The 20,994-nt window shown below is 41.1% G+C and overlaps 1 protein-coding gene and 1 non-coding gene across 4 annotated transcripts in view; one reads left to right on the top strand and one right to left on the bottom strand.

Annotated features, from left to right (window-relative positions):
* The window catches only part of TMEM45A (transmembrane protein 45A), an 87,730-nt gene that overhangs the window by 48,563 nt on the left and 18,173 nt on the right, over nt 1-20,994 (bottom strand). The window contains exons 1-2 of one of the 3 annotated variants that reach the window (XM_003943540.4): nt 19,164-19,282; nt 18,885-19,031 (exon numbers count right to left, since the gene is read on the bottom strand). The exons of 1 other annotated variant lie outside the window; for it this stretch is intronic. In XM_003943540.4, coding sequence (XP_003943589.1) covers nt 18,885-18,929 — 45 coding nt within the window. In that variant the 5' untranslated portion in view covers nt 18,930-19,031; nt 19,164-19,282. Of the gene's footprint in view, nt 1-18,884; nt 19,032-19,163; nt 19,283-20,994 lie in introns of those variants that run through there. One more of the 3 variants, XM_010331398.3, reaches the window with a different exon arrangement.
* On the top strand, nt 6,914-7,020 carry LOC120367312 (U6 spliceosomal RNA). Its single transcript, XR_005581716.1, has one exon. It is a non-coding gene; the product is annotated as a U6 spliceosomal RNA (small nuclear RNA).

Raw genomic sequence — 20,994 nt, 5'->3', positions numbered from 1 at the left:
AAAGGTGCGGTGTGGAATGCAGACGTGCGGAATGCTAAGAGCCGCCTGATAGTAATCAAGGCTTAGCTGTCTACTAGAGCTGTGATTCCAACATCACGGGGAGCCATCAAAAATATGCACAGTATCTGATCCCCAACCCAGAACCTATTAAATTAGAGTCTCTTGGGGTGAGGACTGGGAATCATTTTTTTTTCCTTTTGTAAGATATCCAGATGATTCTAGTCAACTGAAATTGAAACCACAGGTCCCGCATCTTAAAACTGTGCCTAAGCTTGGTTGACCTTGCCAGCTGCACCACTAAGTGAAGGAAGAGAGGGGAGAGAGAGGCCAGTAATGCCTGGGATCCTATCATGTGCCAAGACCTTTTACATGCACCAATTAATTTAATCCTCATAATTATTATCTCCACTTTAAAGATAATGAGAAAGAGCCACGTTTCAGAAGGATTATAATGCAACTCACAATAATCTTGTGACAGAACTAAGACTGAGCCCCAAGTCTATGTCCAAACGGGACACAAGAAGAAAAATGTCCTTTATCAAATACCCATCTCTCTCGGAGCTGTATAGCACCCTCTTAATTCCGTGAAGTCGTATTTTTCTCCCCATTTGATGTTTGACAAGAGAGACTTAGAAAGGCTAAAAAGCTTGCCCAAGTCAAATCGTTTATAAATGGCAAAGCTGGGATCTCAATTCAGGCCTGTCCATCATCTCTAAACTCCCATCTTCTTTCCCATCATTTCCACCCTTCTCCATGCGTCAAAAAGTCACAGTAACAAGAACCATTATCAAATGCTGGTGCTGTATCAAACACAGTGCTGAGCGCTTTCTATGTATTATCCTAGGAAAGTCAAATATAGTAAAATGATCTTGCGTAAAGACAAAGCAGTTGGTTGTTTACATTCAGATTACTCAATGTATGTTATCTGGGCCAGCAGCATCACCTGAGAGAGTCAGAGCTCAGAATCTGCATTTGTAAGAGATCCCCTAAGTACATTAAAGTTGGAAAAGCCTGCTGTAGATGACTTTTGTTCTGATTTTTCTCTTTCCAAAGAGTTGTGTCAGTGATGTGTAGGTACGGCCTAAGACTCTCCAGTTATCAGGTCTTACAAGAAACCGGGAAAAGATACAGAAGGAGCCAAGAGCTTCTGTTCTCTGGTTTGAGATGATGTCAGGGAGGGCAGGAGGCCCTAAAATACCCTTTCACAAATAGAGCTCTTTTTCTCTGAGTGTTCCGGGATGCTGATCTCTAGGCACGCACCATTTGACTCCAAGCACTCTGAGCAGAGATCACTCCTTAACAGGACAAATTATGCTGAATGTGAGACTTGCTAATAGTCCTATGAAAGCAAGAATGGGATAAGGCAGCAATTCTCAAACATGAGTAATGTGAAGCTCTTCTTAAAAGGAAGAGAATAATTCTTTCCGAGCCAGTACATTGGCCCAAATCGCTTCTATTAAAAACTTTCTTAAATAGTAAAAATATTTACATGGACAACTATAAAAATGAAACAAATTTACAAATTAGTCAAAACTACAAACCCAGCAAACATCAAATAAACTAATGCACCTCAAATATAACAAAAAATGATTTTTGCTAAAATGAATCACCAGCATCACTGTAATACTGACAGCTACAATGTATCATCTTTTTGGTCCAGAATATGTAATTACTGTATGCCCCAAATTGGAGTATAAATCCTTATTCAATTCTCGATTCTAGCTAATAGCTACTGAAAAGGTATTTGGCATATTAAGCCCACTTCTCTCTCCCTTAACCCTTGATAATTAAAGCAGTGCTGCTTACTACCATCGTGATAGCAATTCAATTGCTCTATTTTATTCTCTATTTAAGCCACTGAAAAGAAACTTGGCATATTAAGTTAATCTTCTTTCTTCCTTAACCCTTGATAATTAAAGCAGTGCTGCTTGCTGCCATTATGATCCTAAATATAAATGCAAACTCCAACCCTGAGTTAATTGATTTAACTTTGACAGATGATCATCTAAGTGATCCAGATATACTTATGATGTTTCTCAATCATTATTGAGATAAAAATGCTGAGTTATATTATTGTAATAGAAAGCTTACAGACCACACACACACACACACACACACACACACACGCAAACACACTCACACAGACATACACATAAGAACATGTCAGCACATTTCCACGAGTTTATCAATCCCAATTTGGGAAACGCTGAGATAAATAATTAGGAAGAACAATACTGAAATAATTGATGAGGGAAAACTACTCATTACAGAAATATTTCAAGTAATAAATGCCAGAGAGATGAGAGAATTTAGGATTTTACATAACTTAATGAATAAATAGAGTCATGCAATGTTAATCAAGGATCGCTGACATCCAGAAGAGCAACACCTCAACAAGATATGCCCAATGTATTCTCGCAGAAAAAAAAAGCCTGGGTGTGATGCAAACTATTTATATAACTACTAATTTATGGGACATACAGGGGCAGAGGAACATTTAAACTACAACACGGGAATGCAATCAGTAAAATCCAGATGATGCAAAATTCTACAGGACAAAATAGTTTCTGCAACAGGTGAATTCAAAGTAAAACAAAAAGAGATAAAGAACCACAGATTAAAAGAGACTTCTGAGTCATATCTGTAATTACAATGTATGGGCTTTATTTGGATCCTAATTAAAACAAAAATGATTCAGGATTTTCAATTTCATATAGATCCTAATAGTATCACATACACATTTTTTTAAAGAATCTTTATTTTGTAAAGATATATACTAAAATATGATGGATCAAATAATGTGATGAGTCGGATTCGCTTCAAAATTGTGATGGTTAATTTTATTCATCAATTTGGTTAAAACATAACTCAGTTTTTGGTCAAAGACTAGTCTAGATGTTACTGTGAAGATATTTTTAGATGTTATTAACATTTAAATCAGTAGACTTTCAAGAAAGCAGATTACCCTCTATACTGGTGAAAGGAGATGGGCGGGAGTCATTCAAGCAGTTGAAGGTCTTAAAAGACTGAGATCTTCTCTAGGTTGAATGAATTCTGCCTCTAGACTGCCTTTGATGTCGATGCAACATCAACTCTCCCCTGGGACCACACCTGCAGGCCAGCAGATTTCAGACTTGCCTACCCCAATTCCTAAATTGTATGAGCCAATTCCTAAATCTCCTTACCCACATCCCAAACACAAACTTTTGATTATGTCTCTCTAGAGAACCGTAACTTATACAAATATTATCTGGGGGATGGGGGAAATGGATGGAAGAATGGATAAAATAAAGTTGGCATGAGTTAGTAATTGTTTTGAAACTGGGGAATCGGTAAGTTATACTATTCTATTTTTATATATATTTAAAATTTTCCATTTAAAAAGTTGGGAAGGATAAAAAGAGATGGAAGAGCCAAGGAACAGAGACACAGTCTTTCTGTCCAGGGTGTGCACAGGTAGACATGTTGTTCTGATAGAACAAAATATCAGAAATCCAGGTTGGCCTAGCGCAGTGGTTCACGCCTGTAATTCCCAGCATTTTGGGAGGCCGTAGCAGGTGGATTACTTGAGCCCAGGAGTTTGAGACCAGCCTGGGCAACATAATGAAACCCCATATTTACAAAAAAAAAAAAAAAAAAAGTTAGCTAGGCATAATGGCACATGCCTCTAGTCTCAGCTACTCAGGAGGCTAAGATGGGAGAATCACTCAAGCTTGGGAGGCAAAGGTTGCAGTGAGCTGAGATCACACCACTGCACTCCAGCCTGTGTGACAGAGTGAGATCCTGTCACAAAAATAAAAATAAAAATAAAGGCTGGCCTGAGGAATCCGAGGTTGTGACTCCAAGACTCACAAGGGAGTGGTTACAACGAAAAGGTCTAGTCTTGGAAGTGACTGTTCTCTTGATCTTGAATTTCCAGTCTGATGTAGGCTCTTCCCACTATGCCCTACAGCACTCGCACATGCCCTCACTGCAGCATGGCCTCCCACGCCACGTTGAGATGACCTCTTTGAGTCTCCATCTCTTCCCACTACCCAGGAGCACCTTATTTATTCAAGCACCAAGATTGCACTTGAAAATGTTAAATGAATCAAAGCTATGCTGAGCATGGGATAGCTAATGCCCAGTGAAAGCAAGAACGAGATAAGCAGTGTTTCTCAAACTCATATGCTGCTGCCTTCTAGCCCCTGTTTGTTTTTTGTTTTCTGTCAATTGTTAAAAACTACAACTAATTGCTCCATTTTTAATTTCTTCAAGTTCTCTGCTTTTAAATCCCCCTCCCATCCAAACATTTGAGGTTTTATGGGGGAAAAGAGTGTTTGTGTGGAAACAATGGCATTCACCATCGTACGGCTTTATAAAATGAACCTTCAAAATTGTTGTTCTGGGTAGGAGAGAAAATCCCATCCAGCAAATAGGAGCTTCATTTGCAGTGCTTTCTTTCTAATCTCCTGTGAAACAAAACTACCTGACACTTAGGACCTGTTATGAAAGTCATTGTTTTTACATTGCTCTGCCCTTACGGTGACAGAATTTTAATGTGACTGTTCATTAAAATAAGCTGTTTCTTTGGCTTTGTCATAATATTCTGCATGGTTGTGGAATAAATTCATTGATTCTAAAATCAGAATTTTAAATCCTAGGATATCTCATTTATAAATTAAATAAATGATTTTTAAAACCGTGCAATGCCAGCTTTTCTTTTAAACTTAGCTTAAAGTTTAGGGAGACTTTAAAGTAAAGGGGAAAGGAAGCTGCATTTAAAAAAGAGAGAGAAAGAAGTATCTAAATTCCAATCTCCTTTGAAGTCAAATTTAGAGAAGAAAAGGTGGAGAGTTTATAGTCTGCCATGCTTCATAGAAAATGTTCTGACTCCTGTACAGAAAAACAAGTAGTCCAAGTGAGTTGAAGTCTCCTTCCATCTTGCCTCCTCCTCTGTCCCCCGATTTCACCCTTAAAGTCATGACTTCAGCCCCAAGAAATCCCCACCTTCGATTCTGCCCTCACTTCACAGAAGATCAGGTATACAAGTTCATGACAAAACCTCAAAGTAAATGAAAATGAACCGAGAGGATAAATCAGTAACTGCCTCCTGAGCTGCCGCTGCCCAGGTTGAGTTGCACACCCCTGAGGGAGAGCAAGGTTCCCCGAGAAAACCAAGCATAGAGCCTTACAGCCTTAGAGATGGGAACGGTTCCCAGAAAACGCATCAGTAACCTGCGCTGACAGCCATGCTGGAATATAATCCACGTTTTCAGTGTTCCTGTCCTTCAACCCTTGGCACCCCTGTGGACATCTGAAGGTAGAGTGACCACGTTAGCAACAACAAAGTGCAGAATCCCCAGTGAAATTTAAATTTCATGTAAATAACAAGCAATTCTTTAGCACAAGTATGCTCCATATAGTGCATGTGTTGTTTATTCAAAATTCAAATTTCACTCAGCATTCTGCATTTTATCAGGTGATTCGTGAAGGAATTTCCATGGGGCAATGAACATTGCGAGAGCTGAGTGAAATTTCTCAAGCACCACCAGTCTTATCTGGCATCCTGAGTTGTCTTGCTTGTCACTTTTAGATATTTTCAAATCTCTACTTGAACTTCCTATGCTTTTCTGAATTATATCCGGGCTGTTACTAAACCAAAAGTGCTCCTGTACCTCATTAACACAATTAGAAATTTGGTCTAATATGTTAGTGGTTCCATCAAGTGAGCTGAAGATTCCTTGGCCAAGGTTCCATTGCAAGAGGTCATTACGAATTGGTGTACCTTACTTCTCAATCAATAGATGCTAAAACTACAGCCACAGTCAAATTGCAGGATGGGATGCAGAGATACCTGGAAATCTTCAGACGTTAAAAATGGGTGTATCTCATATTTGATAAGGATGGAACCCTTGGTCAAGGACGATTTCCAATGTTTCTCCCAACCTCTTCCCAATTCCCAGCATTCTGACACCATAGTCACTGAATTATTAGCTTTTTCCTGGTTCTGAACAAATAAAAAAAGACGCCAAAGTCTTGGCCCAAAGTAAGGACCATATGAGGGTAGCCAAGAAATGATGGCACTATATTAACCTTGTTGTTCCTTTGAACAGATTTTTAAAATATAGTATAGAAGACGTCTGAATTCTTGTTGGAGTTTTATTTCTTTTCTTGTCATCAAATACTGCAGTAATTTATACACATTTCAGTCTCCACAAAACAATTGTTGAAATACTTTTTTATTGACCCTCATTTATTCTCACTTTACAAATATCTACTGTGCACTGACTCTGGACCAGGTGTCACAATCCTCTTTTGTTGACTAACTGCTACACCCTACATCTTCCAAAGAGATCAACAGAAAGAAATGTGGGCTCTTGCTCAGTGATTCCTGATGTAGGTGGTGTCCTAAAAAGCATATATATTATCATTTTAAATTACATTTGTGTATTTTAAATACCTATTTTTAAATACTGACATAAATAGAGGATACGAGATTTTTTTGTCTTGCTCCAAAAAAATTCAGGAACATGATTATAGCCACATGGACTCGCTTTTTGCCTGTGACTGCAGAGATAAAAGCCAACCTTGAACTGGATTCTTCCTTCCAGTTAAAGCTTCCTAGTTTGAAAAGGACCATGCTTAAATGCTTAGGGGACTCTAAGCATTCTTTGTGGCTTAATTTGCTCGAGTTGTGCCCAGTCTGTTGCAATCCAAAACTAATGGATTTCAAAAGATAAGAGAAAATCTAGAATGTTTTTGGCAGGTAATTTATTTTTTTCATTGAAAATAACAGACTTCTTTCTAGCTAACTTGACTTAAGTCTATCTGCAGTACTATCTAAAGAACGTTCCCTACAAGAAGAGTTCACATTGCATACTCATTCTATAAATTGGCTTTATAACAAGTCCTAGCAAAAAACAAAGTGAGGGTGCTCGCTTTGGCAGCACATGTACTAAAATTGGAACAATACAGAGAAGATTAGCATGGCCCCTGTGCAAGGATGACATGCAAATTTGTGAAGTGTTCTATATTTTCGAGAGTGGGGACCAATATTCAATATCTTTAAAGAAAAGAAATTTAAAGCCAGAATTTCATATCCAGACAAACTAAGCTTTGTAAGCGAAGGAGAAATAAAATACTTTGTGAACAAGCAATTGCTGAGAGATTTCATCACCAGGCCTGCCTTACAAGAACTCCTGAAAGAAGCACTAAACATAGGAACAACCAGTACCAGCGACTCCAAAAATGTACCAAATGGTAAAGAGCATCAACACAATGAAGAAACTGCAACAAGTAATGGGCAAAACAACCAGCTAGTATCAAAATGGCAGGATCAAATTCACACATAACAATATTAATCTTAAATGTAAATGGGCTAAATACTCCAATCAAAAGACACAGACTGGCAAATTGGATAAAAGTCAAAACCCATCGGTGTGCTGTATCCAGGAGACCCATTTCATGTGCAATGACACACATAGGGTCAAAGTAAAGGGATGGAGGAAGATTTACCAAGCAAATGAAGAGCAAAAAAAAAAAAAAAGCAGGCAGGCGTTGGGATCCTAATCTCTGATAAAAGGGACCTTAAACCAACAAAGATCAAAAGAGACAATGAAGGACATTACATAATGGTAAAAGGATCAATGCATCAAGAAGCGCTAATGATCCTAAATATATATGCACCCAATACAGAAGCACCCAGATACATAAAGCAAGTTCTTAATGACTTACAAAGAGACTTAGACTCCCACTGGGAGAGTGGGAGACTTTAACACTCTACTGTCAATATTAGATAGATCAAAGAGACAGAAAATTAACAAGTATATCCAGGACTTGAACTCAGATCTGGACCAAGTAAACCTAATAGACATCTACAGAAATCTTCACCCCAAATCCACAGAATATACATTCTTCTCAGCACATCACACCTACTCTAAAATTGACCACATAATTGGAAGTAAATCACCCCTTAGCAAATGCAAAAGAACGGAAATCATAACAGTCTCTCAGACCACAGGGCAAACATTTAGAACACAGAATTAAGAAACTAACTCAGAACCATGCAACTTCATGAAAACTGAACAACTGGCTCCTGGATGTCGACTGGATAAACAGTGAAATGAAGGCAGAAATAAAGATGTTCTTTGAAACTAACGAGAATAAAGACACAACGTACCAGAATCTCTGCGACAAATTTAAAGCAGTGTCTAGAGGAAAATATATAGCAATAAATGCCCATAGGAAAAGCAAAGAAACATTTTAAATCCACACCCTATCACCAAAATTGAAAGAGCCAGAGGAGCAAGATCAAAAAAAACTCAAAAGCTGGCAGAAGACAAGAAATAAGTAAGATCAGAACAGAACTGAAGGAGATAGAGACATGCACACACACACACACACACACACACACACACACACACACAAACCCTTCAAAAAATCAATAAATCCAGGAGCTGATTTTTTGAAAAGATCAGCAAAATAGACCACTAGCCAGATTAATAAAAAAGAAAAGGGAGAAGAATCAAATAGATGCAATAAAAAACAATAAAGGGGATATCACCACTGATTCTACAGAAATACAAACTAAAATCAGAGATTACTACCCACAACTCTTATGCACATAAACTAGTAAACCTGGAAGAAATGGATAAATTCCTGGACACTTGCACCCTCCCAAGCCTAACCTGGAAAGAAGTTGAAACCTTGAATAGACCAATAACAAGGGCTGAAGTTGAGGCAGCAATTAATAGCCTACCAACCAAAAAAAGTCCAGGTCCAGATAAGTTCATACCTGAATTCTACCAGACATACAAAGAGGAGCTGGTACCATTCCTTCTGAAACTATTCCAAACAATACAAAAAGAGGGAATCCTTCCCAAATCATTTTATGAGACCAACATCATCCTGATGCCAAAACCCGGCAGAGACTCAACAAGAAAAGAAAACTTCAGGCCAATATCCATGATGAACATAGATGCAAAAATCCTCAATAAAATACTGGCAAACCAATTGCAACAGCACATCAAAAAGCTTATCCATCATGATCAAGTAGGCTTCATCCTGGGGAAGCAAGGCTGGTTCAACATACACAAGTCTACAAATGTAATCCATCACATAAACAGAACCAAATACAGAAACCACACAATTATCTCAATAGATGCAGAGAAGGCCTTCAACAAAATTCAACAGCACTTTGTACTAAAAACTCTCAATAAACTAAGTATCGATAGAATGTACCTCAAAATTATAAAAGCTATTTATGACAAACCCACAGCCAATATCATACCGAAGGGGCAAAAACTGGACGCATTCCCTTGGAAATCTGGCACTAGACCAGGATACCCTCTCTCACCTCACCTATTCAATATAGTATTGGAAGTCCTAGCCAGAGCAATTAGGCAAGAAAAAGATATAAAGGGTATTCAATTAGGAAAAGAGGAAGTCAAACTGTCTCTATTTGCAGACGATATGATTGTATATTTGGAAGACTCTATCATCTCAGCCCAAAATCTCCTTAAACTGATAAGCAACTTCAGCAAAGTCTTGGGATACAAAATCAATGTGCAGAAATAAAAAACACTCCTATACACCAATAACAGTCTTAAAGAGAGCCAAATCAAGAACGAACTGCCATTCACAATTGCTACAAAAAGAATAAAATACCTGCGAATACAACTAACAAAGGATGTAAAGGATCTTTTCAAGGAGAAATACAATCCACTGCTCAAGGAAATAAGAGAGGACACAAACAGATGGAGAAACATTCCATGCTTATGGTTAGGAAGAATCAATATTGTGAAAATGGACATACTGCCCAAAGTAATTTGCAGATTCAACACTATCCCCATCAAGCTACTTATGACCTTCTTCACAGAACTGGAAAAAACCACCTTAAACTTCATATGGAACCAAAAGAGAGCCTGCATAGCCAAGACAATTCTAAGCAAAAAGAACAAAGCTGGAGGCATCATGCTACCTGACTTCAAACTATACTACAAGGCTACAATAATCAAAACAGCATGGCACTGGTACCAAAACAGAGAAACAGACCAATGGAACAGAACAGAGGCCTGGGAGGCAATGCCACACATCTACAACCATCTGATCTTTGACAAACCTGACAAAAACAAGCAATGGGGAAAGGATTCTCTGTTTAATAAATGGTGTTGGGAAAACTGGCTAGCCATGTGCAGAAAGCAGAAACTGGACCCCTTCCTGACACCTTACACTAAAATTAACTCCAGATGGATTAAAGACTTAAACATAAGACCTAACACCATAAAAACCCTAGAAGAAAACCTAGTTAAAGCCATTCAGGACATAGGCATAGGCAAGGACTTCATGGCTAAAACACCAAAAGCATTGGCAACAAAATCCAAAATAGAGAAATGGGATCCAATTAAACTCCAGAGCTTCTGTACAGCAAAACAAACAATCATTACAGTGAACGGCAACCAACAGAATGGGAAAACATTTTTGCAATCTACCCATCTGACAAAGGACTGATATCCAGAATCTACAAAGAACTGAAACAGATTTACAAGAAAAAAAAACAAACAAACCCATTCAAAGCGGGCAAAGGATATGAACAGAAACTTTTCAAAAGAAGATATATATGAGGCCAACAAACATATGAAGAAATGCTCATCAACACTGGTCATTAGAGAAATGCAAATCAAAACCATTGAGATACCGTCTCATGACAGTTAGAATGGTGACCATTAACAAATCTGGAGACAAAAGATGCTGGAGAGAATGTGGAGAGATAAGAACACTTTTACACTGTTGGTGGGAGTGTAAATTAGTTCAACCATTGTGGAAGACAGTATGGCAATTCCTCAAGGACCTAGAGATAGAAATTCCATTTGACCCAGCAATCCCATTACTGGGTATATAGCCAAAGGATTCTAAATCATTCTATTATAAAAAACATGCACACGTATGTTCACTGCAGCACTGTTTACAATAGCAAAGATCTGGAACCATCCTAAATGCCCATCAACGATAGGCTGGACAAAAAAAATGTGGCACATATACACCATGGAATACTATGCAGCCATAAAAAAGGATAAGTTCGTGTCCTTTGTAGGGACATGGATGAACCTGGAAACCATCATTCTCAGCAAACTGACACAAGAACAGAAAATCAAACACCGCATGTTGTCACTGATAGGTGGGTGTTGAACAATGAGAACACATGGACACAGGGAGGGGAGTATCACACACTGGGGTCTGATGGGGGGTACTAGGGGAGGGACAGTGGAGGGTGGGGAGTTTGGGAAGGGATAAATGCCAGATATAGGAGACAGAGGGAAGGAGGCAGCAAATCACATTGCCATGTATGTACCTATGCAACAATTCTGCATGTTCTACACATGTACTCCAGAACCTAAAGCATATTTATATCTATATATATATAGATATAGATAGATAGATAGATATTTTTTTTAAGTGAGGAAAGCTTGGCTAACAATAGCACCTTAAACTTGTGTGTAAGACTTTTAATATTTCCAAGTCTGTGAGCCATTTAACCCTCACATAGGGAGGATCTAATGAAGCATGATTAGGAACAGAGGAAGAAGAGCTGAGGCGTGACTGCCTCCAACCTCCTGTATTCATGACTTTGAGCGTTTTTCACTGTTTCTCTTTGACAGAAGTAAATAAAAAATGCATTTAATTAAGAGTGGCCAAAAACAAGTGATAAACCACCAATAATATGACTTGTGTTGGTGAGGGGTAGGGGACCCCCTAGAGACTGCTGGGCAAGAAAAACAACAGACCCAACAGCCAATGGGAGCCTTTTGGACTAAATTCTCTCAAATCTACTTTGGATTGCTGAGGGACCTTAGAGATCCGACACTGAATAAGTCCCTTGAGATCCCCTCCAGTTCCAAGACAGCACAATTCAGTGTCACTATCCAGCATTTCTGGCCAGCACCATCACCATACAGTCAGACCCCAGCCCATTACCAGATATAAGAAGATGCTGACCCTAGAGACACAAAAAGAAAGCAGGGCCAGACATCCCTGGAAGCCACTCCATGAATCAATATATACATGGCTTACCATCCTTTTAACAACGACATGAGTTAAGGGTTCTGTGGCCCTTTGCATAAGTAACTAGTCTATAGTACTTAACGACTTATGGACTAGGCATTTATGAAACGCTTGATAAACAGTGTCTCATTTTATCCACCCAACCCCAAGGGGTACAAATTACTTTAGCCTCATGTATTAACTGATGAGAAAACTAAGACTTAGAAAATACAAATGAGTTCTTGAAAAGGTGCCCACAGCTAGTTTAACGGCAGAGTTGGGATTTGCAGCTGGTCTGATGGACGCCAGAAGCTGAGCCCTTGTTAATATTCTTTCTCTCTCTTCCCTGGGAGGCAGTGGCCCTTAGCATTTGAAGAATGATGACTCAATCATGCCTGGCCCCGAAGACAATGCCAGGCAGGAGTAGAAATATGGGAAGATGGCTGAAGACGAGACTTTTAAGAGCACCTCAAGCTAAAGAGGTCGGCAGAAGAACACACTTCTCTGCAGACAGTGTCATTGCCCGTAGAAGGAAAAGGTAAAGGTGAAAAGTGAGAGACATACAGAAGCTCCCAGCACACTGCTCCTCGGCCAGCAGCAGGGTGCTAGCAGGGAAGTTACATGGGCTAAGTGTTATTTCAGGAAGATTAATTTGGCAGCCTCACAAAGAACATATGAAAGGGAGAAAGAGGCTGGAGGCAAGGAAATGAGTTAAGAGGCTGCTGCAGATGCTTATTTCCCACATGATGAGTCTGAGTCAGAGCGGCAGGGAGAACAGCGAGTAAAGGGAGAACTGTGAGTGTTATTCACCACCCACCTGGAAGGAAGAACAGACCAGCCCCGGGACCTGCAAGGTCAGGACTCTGGTCGGTGATGCTTCTGAGAAACAGAGAAAAAGGGAAAGAAAAGCACTTCCAGGGCCAGTGTTACTTGTTGCATTCCTGCAGCCTCACGTACATGCCTGTCCTGCCTGTCTCCCTGTACCACAAGCTCTGAAAAGTCAGGGGACCCTTCGTGGGTCTCCTTCTCCCCATTGCTGACCACAAGCATTTTGGAGTCTCAGTAAATACTCAGCGGCAGGCTGTTTCCTCTACCTGGAATGCTCTATGTCCACTTTGGGCTGGAAACTGTGTAGGAAGAGCCTCCCTCAAGGCACAGCACAAATGTGTCTTCCTCAGAGAGGCCTTCCACGGCCCAGCTGAATGAAGTAAGATCTTCTCATTTTCCTTTCCACAGAAACTTGTCTTCACAGTATGCATCGCAATGTCTAATTTTGTATTTGTGGATTTTTTCATTTATTTTCAAAATAACTACCCCAATTTCTGTGTGTATTTTACACTTACAACACATCTCAATTGGGACTAGCCACATTTCAAATGTGCACTAACCACACGTGGCCCGTGGCTGCCATATTGGACAAGGTAAATCTTGCAGGATGCCTGACAAGATTTACAAACAGTAGTTACTATGTTAGAGTCTTTCATACAACAATGTTTCTCTACTTTCCCCCAACTAGACGTAAACTTCACAAAGTGCTGCCCAACAGAAACACACTGCAAGACACATATGTAATTTTAATTTTTCAGTAGCCACATTTTTAAAAGTAAAAAGAAACCAATGAAATTAAGTTTAATAACATTTTATTTAACTAAATATATTCAAAATGTTGTCATTTAAATATGCACTCAATAGAAAAAATTAGTAATGAGATAGTTTGCATTTCAGCTTTTTTCTTTTTCTCTTTTTTAGAGACAGGGTCTCACTTTGTTGCCCAGGTTGGAGTGCAGTGACTCCGTCATAGCTCACTACAGCCTCAAACTCCTGGACTCAAGTGATCCTCCTGCCTCAGTCTCCCAAATAGCTAGGACTACAGGCACACATCACCACACCCGGCTGATTTTTTTTATTTTTTTAAAGACAAGGTCTCACTATGTTCCCCAGACTGGTCTCTAACTCCTGGCCACAGTGATCCTCCTGCCTCGGCCTCCCAAAGTGCTGGGATTACAGGTATGGGCCACCATGCCTGGTCTTTTTTTTTTATTTTTGTACTATGCATTTCCAGACTTATGTAGAAAGTAAGACCACATACTAGACATTTAAAAGCAAGACTGCCATTTATAAAAATATCATTGCAGGAAGGAAGGAGAGCTTACTGGTCAGCAGTTGAATACCACCTCAGAAACCCACCAAAGACTGGCTTTTTGTGGGAAAAGCCTCCACAGACTCAAAAAGCCTCTAGCCTCCTGCCCATAGGAAAGCATGCCCTGGACAAGGTGGAGTGTTACCTACCCCAACTTCTGTGTGTATTTAACACTGACAACACATCTCAATTGGGACTAGCCACATTTCAAATCTGCAATAGCCACATGTGGCCCGTGGCTGCTATATAGGACAATGTGAATCTTGCAGGATACCTGACCAATATTACTTACCTAATAAAGAGTTGATATATGAAAGGTAGAGGAAAGGGGGGAAAGACAGGAACCGAGGAAGAGAAAAAAGATAGATGGGAAGGAAAGAGAAATTAACATCTGTTGAGTAGTTACTATGTTAGATTCTCTCATACATCAATAAATTACGTCATTTAATCCTTATATCAACCCTGGTGAGAGAGGTATTATTAGAACCACCTTTATAAGTGAGGACACTGGTTGGAAGATGTCACTTGCCCAAGATCATGCTGTCTTTTGAATGAAAGAAGCAGGATAGAGAACGCAGTCTCCCCTGACTATCCTCCCGCACGCACAGAAGCCATACGTCACAAGGCTCTTCAAGCCAGCTTGCCATTTAGATTTCTTTCTCCTCCAGCTGAAACTTTACAGGGTTTTTATGAGTGAACCCCACAGACATTCTCCTTCCAAAAGCACGATCTGACCATTGCAGGCTGGTGTAGAGGCCTCCTCTCCCTCCTTAAGTGATCCTTATTTCATTAACTGCTGTTGCCCATTAGAATTCTACTGTGACCAAACAAAATGGTGGCACTTGAAGCTCCACTCTCTAGCTCTATGCAGTTTTCTTCCTTCCTTCATTCAATTAGCACACATCCCAGATAACGCTGTTCAAAGAGAAAGAAAAAAAAGAAAGAAAAGAAGGAGAAGGAGAAGAACGAAGAAGGAAGGAAGGAAGGAGGAGGAGGAGGAGGAGGAGGAGGAGGAGGAGGAGGAGGAGGAGGAGGAGGAGGAGGAGGAGGGGGAGGAGGAGGAGGAGGAAAAGGAGGAGAAGGGATGGGGGAGAGGGAGGGGAAGGGGAGAAAAAACTCAAGCTAAAAGCCATCTCATCTCAGGCAGGGAACCTCCCCTGACCACTCTCCATGTATGAGAATCTCCTCCTCTTGTCTGTTCCCGAGGAACCCCATGGCATTTCTCAAGCGTACTATCATTGTTTACTTCTTGGATCTCCTTCACTGCACTGTGAGCTCCTGAAAGGCAGAGACTATGACGTCTATCTTTATATTCCCAGTACCCAGCATTTATTGAATAGGGTTGTCGAATGAGTAAATAAATGAATGAAAGGACAGATGAACCCACAGCTCTGTTTAAATGTAAGAAGCACCATCTGGTACCACACAGTCCTAAGGCCTAAAAAAGGACCAGTGCGTACTCTTGCGATAGCTGGACTCCACCCAGATGAGTTATGCAGGTGTGGTTCATGACAACACAAGCGGACAACATCAGCAGAACTTCTATGACTCCTCCAACCATTGCATAAGAAGTGATGTTTTAAGCTATGCAGAAGATGTAGCAAAGCTGGGAGGTCAGGAACCTGTGGAAGTCATGTGAAATACTCCCAGAATGTGATAGGATGGAAAGAAGCAGTGGTAAGCATTAGAGTTTGGCCACAGAGCCAAGGATCCTGGTCATGCTAGTCTGGAGGGGACAGGGGACATGCAGTGTTGGTATCCCTCTACCCTTCCTTCTAGAAGGACAGGTGGTGGCAGACTGCACCAAGCGATGGGTGCAACTACAGGAACTTAGCTCTCCCAAACTGACAACGTCCTGGGAAAAGAGATCCACCTTCTAGGATCATCGTCAAAGATGTTTATGGATGGGACACTTTGTTGCATCTTGAGATTGTGTTCTATGCTAGGTCTTGAGCTAGAGCTTCTAACCTTAACTGAAGCATACCTGCCTACTGCCTAAAAATGAGCCCTCCCATCTACATAAATCATACCATGTCCATGTATACTATGACATAAAAAAGGCTGGGAAGCATTGGTTAGACCATAGGAGATGAATGGCTGGCACTAGAGAATTAGGACTTTTAAGGACTCCATTTTGACAGGCCAAGTAGATTGAGGTTTCTCAGATGTGATTCCAAGCCAAGGCATCTATTTATGTGGATGTTTCTGTGAATTCAGAAGAAGGCTGGAACACTGGGGCCTTGCACCACTGAAGATAAATAACAACATGCACAAGAGTAAGTTCCAGACTGCCAACAAAGGTGCAATCCGGAAAAACAAACAAATCAAGGGAGTGATACCATCTCCCACACAGCCGTGACACACAAGTCAAGAGCCAGGGTCACCCCCAAACCACTGCCTGACACCTCCACACCTCGGTTCCCAATAGGGTACGGTTCAGGGAAGAATTACCCCTTAGGGTAGCTTCCCAGACAAGCAAGAAGGGGTGGGGAGGGGATTGTTATTGTCAGTGCAGCTGGGCCCACTACCCCCACACCCAACATTTACTCTCCTGGTATTGTTCGTCTTTGTCTTTTCATGTATAGATCGGGACTCAATACTGAACAGAGCTGGGCAGGTATGTAACTGGAGAAGCAAAATGCTGCCTAAGAAGGACTTGGGATGTTAGGAAAGCCTGGCTCCTACAAATCTCTTACCACCTAAAACAACAAGCAAACATATAAAAACAAATACTTCTCCTCTTTACTACTAAGCTGGGCAGAAATACACTTCACAGTCACAGGAAGTGGCCCACAGCTGTACTGGGGCCAGCCTAGAGGATGAGGGCAGGAGCTGAATGTGGCAAGAAGGTTCTGGACACCTGACTAGATATCAGAACAGCTCCACTTACCACAGCAGCTCTGGCTGACATCATCGTCTTTCTAAAGCCTGAGTGGGCAGAAAAAGGCCAACCAGATTGGCACAGAATGATGTGAGGTGAACAGCCCCAGGATGTGTGCGGACGTGCTGCAGCAGGTGTGGCAATGTCACATTGCTAGCCAAGGAGAAGCCACCTCTGAGATCCATATCGGAAAAGGAAAATGAAAGCCAAGCCCTACCACATGCCATCTCAGCTGGAGGCGCATGTGGCCTGGACCCCATCCATTCACAATGGCTTTGGGGAACTTAGGATGTATCACAGGGAATTTAAGCTCTACTAAATCCCAAGTTAAAAGGTGTCCATGGCATTCGCAGAGTTTCATGCACTGAACTTTGCTCCCAGATTCTAAAGGGGCTCTTTAACGTTTTGAAAATTACCAGGAAGCAGATATCCCTTCATGAAAGCTAATGAAACATTCACTGACTCATGACTCATCATGGACCAAAGAAGACGAGGTGTCTTCTTGATGTGGACCCCATCCTCATACTGTAAAGGTGGCTTCCAGGTCCCAGACTGGCTGTGACACCATGATGTGATTGACGTTTTACTTCTCCTTGTTCTCTTACCTCCTGGACCATGACAGGGAAAGTGAGAGGCTTTTCTTGGTGATGAGACACTCTGCTTTCACTGCCTTGGGACAGGAAATGGTGAAGCCAGAGGTTGCTGTTGTCCAACAGCATGAAGATAGCTTGGCAACCCGTGCCTGCCTGCTCCTCCAGGAAAGCAGGGAAAAGACTAGAAGCAGAGACCCAGCCCCACGAGGGACTGTATTTAGCTGCATGGTCAGAGGTTTGTGTGAGGCATACGAGAGGGGCTAGAGAGGTCATGCAAAAAACGACCTGCAGGTAGGTGCCCACCGTATAAGGCCCCATGGATAATAGAGCAGAAGGTATCATTTCCTTAACCCAACAGGGGCAGAAGAGAGGCCCTCATCAATTTAGCCTTAAACTGGCATCTACCAGCATCTTAACATAGCCCTAAAGGAAAACCCAAAAGTCATATTCTGTGCTCTTAAACAATTTTTGTTTTCATGGACCAAAAATAATGAGGCCTCAGTGAACAAACAAGAGGAAGACAAGGCAGGGAGCATTGCTGGCTGGGAATAAGAAGGCACTGTCTGCAAACTGTGTTCAGAGCTCTACAAGGGAGCTCTTTCTCAATAAGACCTGCTCTCATCACTTATTTAAAATTGCCTCCATACCCTACTCTCTTTTCCTGCTTTATTTTCCCTATAACACATTCCCTTTTAATATACCCATAATTTACTGACTTATTTTGTTTATTGCATTCCTTACTCACTAGAATGAAAGCCCCATGAATACAGGATTTTTTTTTTCCTATTTTTCTTCACTACTCAATCCTTAGCTGTTAGAACCATGCTTGACATATAGTAAGTCGTTCAGTACCTAAGCATTGAGTGGATAAATGGACGGACAGGAAGGATGGATACAAAGAGTTCCTGATAGACCTAACACTTCAGCTGCCAGATTCCTGAAGTTTCCAGAGGAAGAAAATGCTACAGAAATCAAAAGAAGCATTTTTATGGCACATAACTTCAACATCAATTCTTCTATCCAACCACAATGCTAAATCCCAACATAAAATGAAATAAAATTTCCACAGAATCATCAGCATTAGGCTAGTCTTAGCTGTGCCTGGACCAGCTACAACCCACAATAAGTTATCTGCACAATGTCATAAATACACAGTAGAGTCAGATTCAAACTAGGTCTATATGAATCAGAAGTTCTTGCTCTTTTCACATTAACACACCAAAGGTTACTGCAGAAACGGCAAACTAACCTTTGGGTGTTTAAATCCATTTCTCCCCTCTGAGTCATTGATCATCTTTGCTCTCAGTAGATCAAGCACGTTAGAACTGTGGTTGAAAGGGTAAGAATGAAGCAGCCAAAACTGAGCCTTTGTTTCCTAGGTAATGCTGGAGAGTTTCTGGATTAAAAAAAAATCGATAGGCTGAAACTTGACATCTTACAGTTAGTTTCACATACACACAGACACACACATACACACCAGTATAAATGTCAAAAGTGACTTGTAAGAAAGCACAGTATTAAAACTTACCACACTTTTACCTTTGCCCAAGTACCCCACGAATCATGAGTATTGAAGACGTCCTACTCAGCAGCTAGCAATCCTGGCAGATGCTGCTTAATGTTCAAGTTGATTTCAGCAGCATACACATTGCAACTGCTCCAAAAAACTCTCCTTTCTTCCTCCCACTCACATGCTTTCCCCTGGGCGTTGCACTCACTACCAGTGGCCTCCATCTCCACCCAACTTACAGAAACCTGGCCCGTAGCACCCTGCAATTAATGTCATCAGACACGTAAATGTGATTGTCAACCCATGGGACACACTGACAGCTAACGAGAAGACACCGTCCTTTACAACCAGGGAGGCACTACTGAGTCACCATGAACAAAACTTTCCTTAATGCCTATATAGTAGCTGCACTCATTTATTCACACTTTCACCAAGTCTGACTCTCGATTTTTTGACCAGCCGCTTAGGTGTCCTGTGTGTAAGCACGGAAAAAGTAAAGGCTCCCGCAGGGAACAGGGCCACCCATGACTTTGCTTCTCTCACCTGGGCCAACCTGCCAAACCAACCATCTCACAGTCATCTTAACCCACACAGGGGGAGTCGACAAATACTCCAGTCTGCACCCCTCACCTGAGTCTGAAGACAAATACAACTCAGGAAAGAATGTACACAGTCATTCGTGCCAGTTTCAGTATTTGTACCTGCCGGCCAATAAGGCTATTTCTTGACTCTTGCTTAAGAAATAAGGCCTACTTTAGTGAGTGTGGAGTGCACGTATGAAATAGGTAAGAAGGTGTATTGTCTTGTTACCACAAAACAAAGTGCATGGTGAAACCCCGTCTCTACTAAAAATACAAAAAATTAGCTGGGCATGGTGGCGCGTGCCTGTAATCCCAGCTACTCAGGAGGCTGAGGCAGGAGAATTGCCTGAACCCAGGAGGCGGAGGTTGCGGTGAGCCGAGATCGCGCCATTGCACTCCAGCCTGGGTAACAAGAGCGAAACTCCGTCTCAAAAAAAAAAAAAAAAAAAACAACAAAGTAAACCAAGATTTTTTAAATGGCTTCTTTTCAAAAGACAGAAGTATCACATATTGCCAAGACCTGAATCACCCTTTTAACCACAGACTCTAAATAAGTATGCAAGTTGTTATAGAAGAAGAAAAGAGAACTCCGCAAACCTTCTATTAAAGGAGATTAAACATTAAATCCATTAAGACAAGAGTATGGACAGCAGTTTCCTTCAGAGCACATGTGGATACAGAAACTTGGAGGAGAGTGATGAAATGGGCCCTTGGTTCTAATTTCTCACTCCTGTTACACTTGAGTTACCTGGAAGCATAGAGGCAGTACCGGCTATGCTATCTGTGGTTTGCATAGCAAAATGAATCTTTAAGCAGACTTCCGACAAAATGTTTGAGAAGACTGGCTTCCATTTTTCTCTTCAGGGTCTCAGTGGAAATAACCAGAAGACCCTCCTAAACCCCATAACCACCTCCAATCAAAACCCACTTATCTCATGAATCAAACAGTTCCTCTAATAAATTAATTTTAGAAACGTGGCTAATGATGGTAGATGGCTTGGAGGTGGAGGTAAGCCTAAAAGTGAGCCCCACAGACAAGCCCATTTAAACCACAGTCCTTCCTAAAAGGCTGCCGCGTAAGAATGGCTTTTTCCAGTCACAAGCAACACGGCCCTTTCAATAAGAGGAAGATGCTCAGCTCATCATTCTTCCAACTGCACAGAGGACATCAGAAACAATATTCATTCACCTTTATTCTCACTTTTTTATTCACCATAGACTCAGAGTTGCCCTCCAAGAATTATTTCCCAAATTACACCTACAGTAAT

Source organism: Saimiri boliviensis, chromosome 8, assembly GCF_048565385.1.
Source record: "Saimiri boliviensis isolate mSaiBol1 chromosome 8, mSaiBol1.pri, whole genome shotgun sequence".
Taxonomy (NCBI): domain Eukaryota; kingdom Metazoa; phylum Chordata; class Mammalia; order Primates; family Cebidae; genus Saimiri; species Saimiri boliviensis.
The sequence above is the reverse complement of the archived record's forward strand: the minus strand, read 5'-3'. Positions and strand labels throughout refer to the sequence as shown.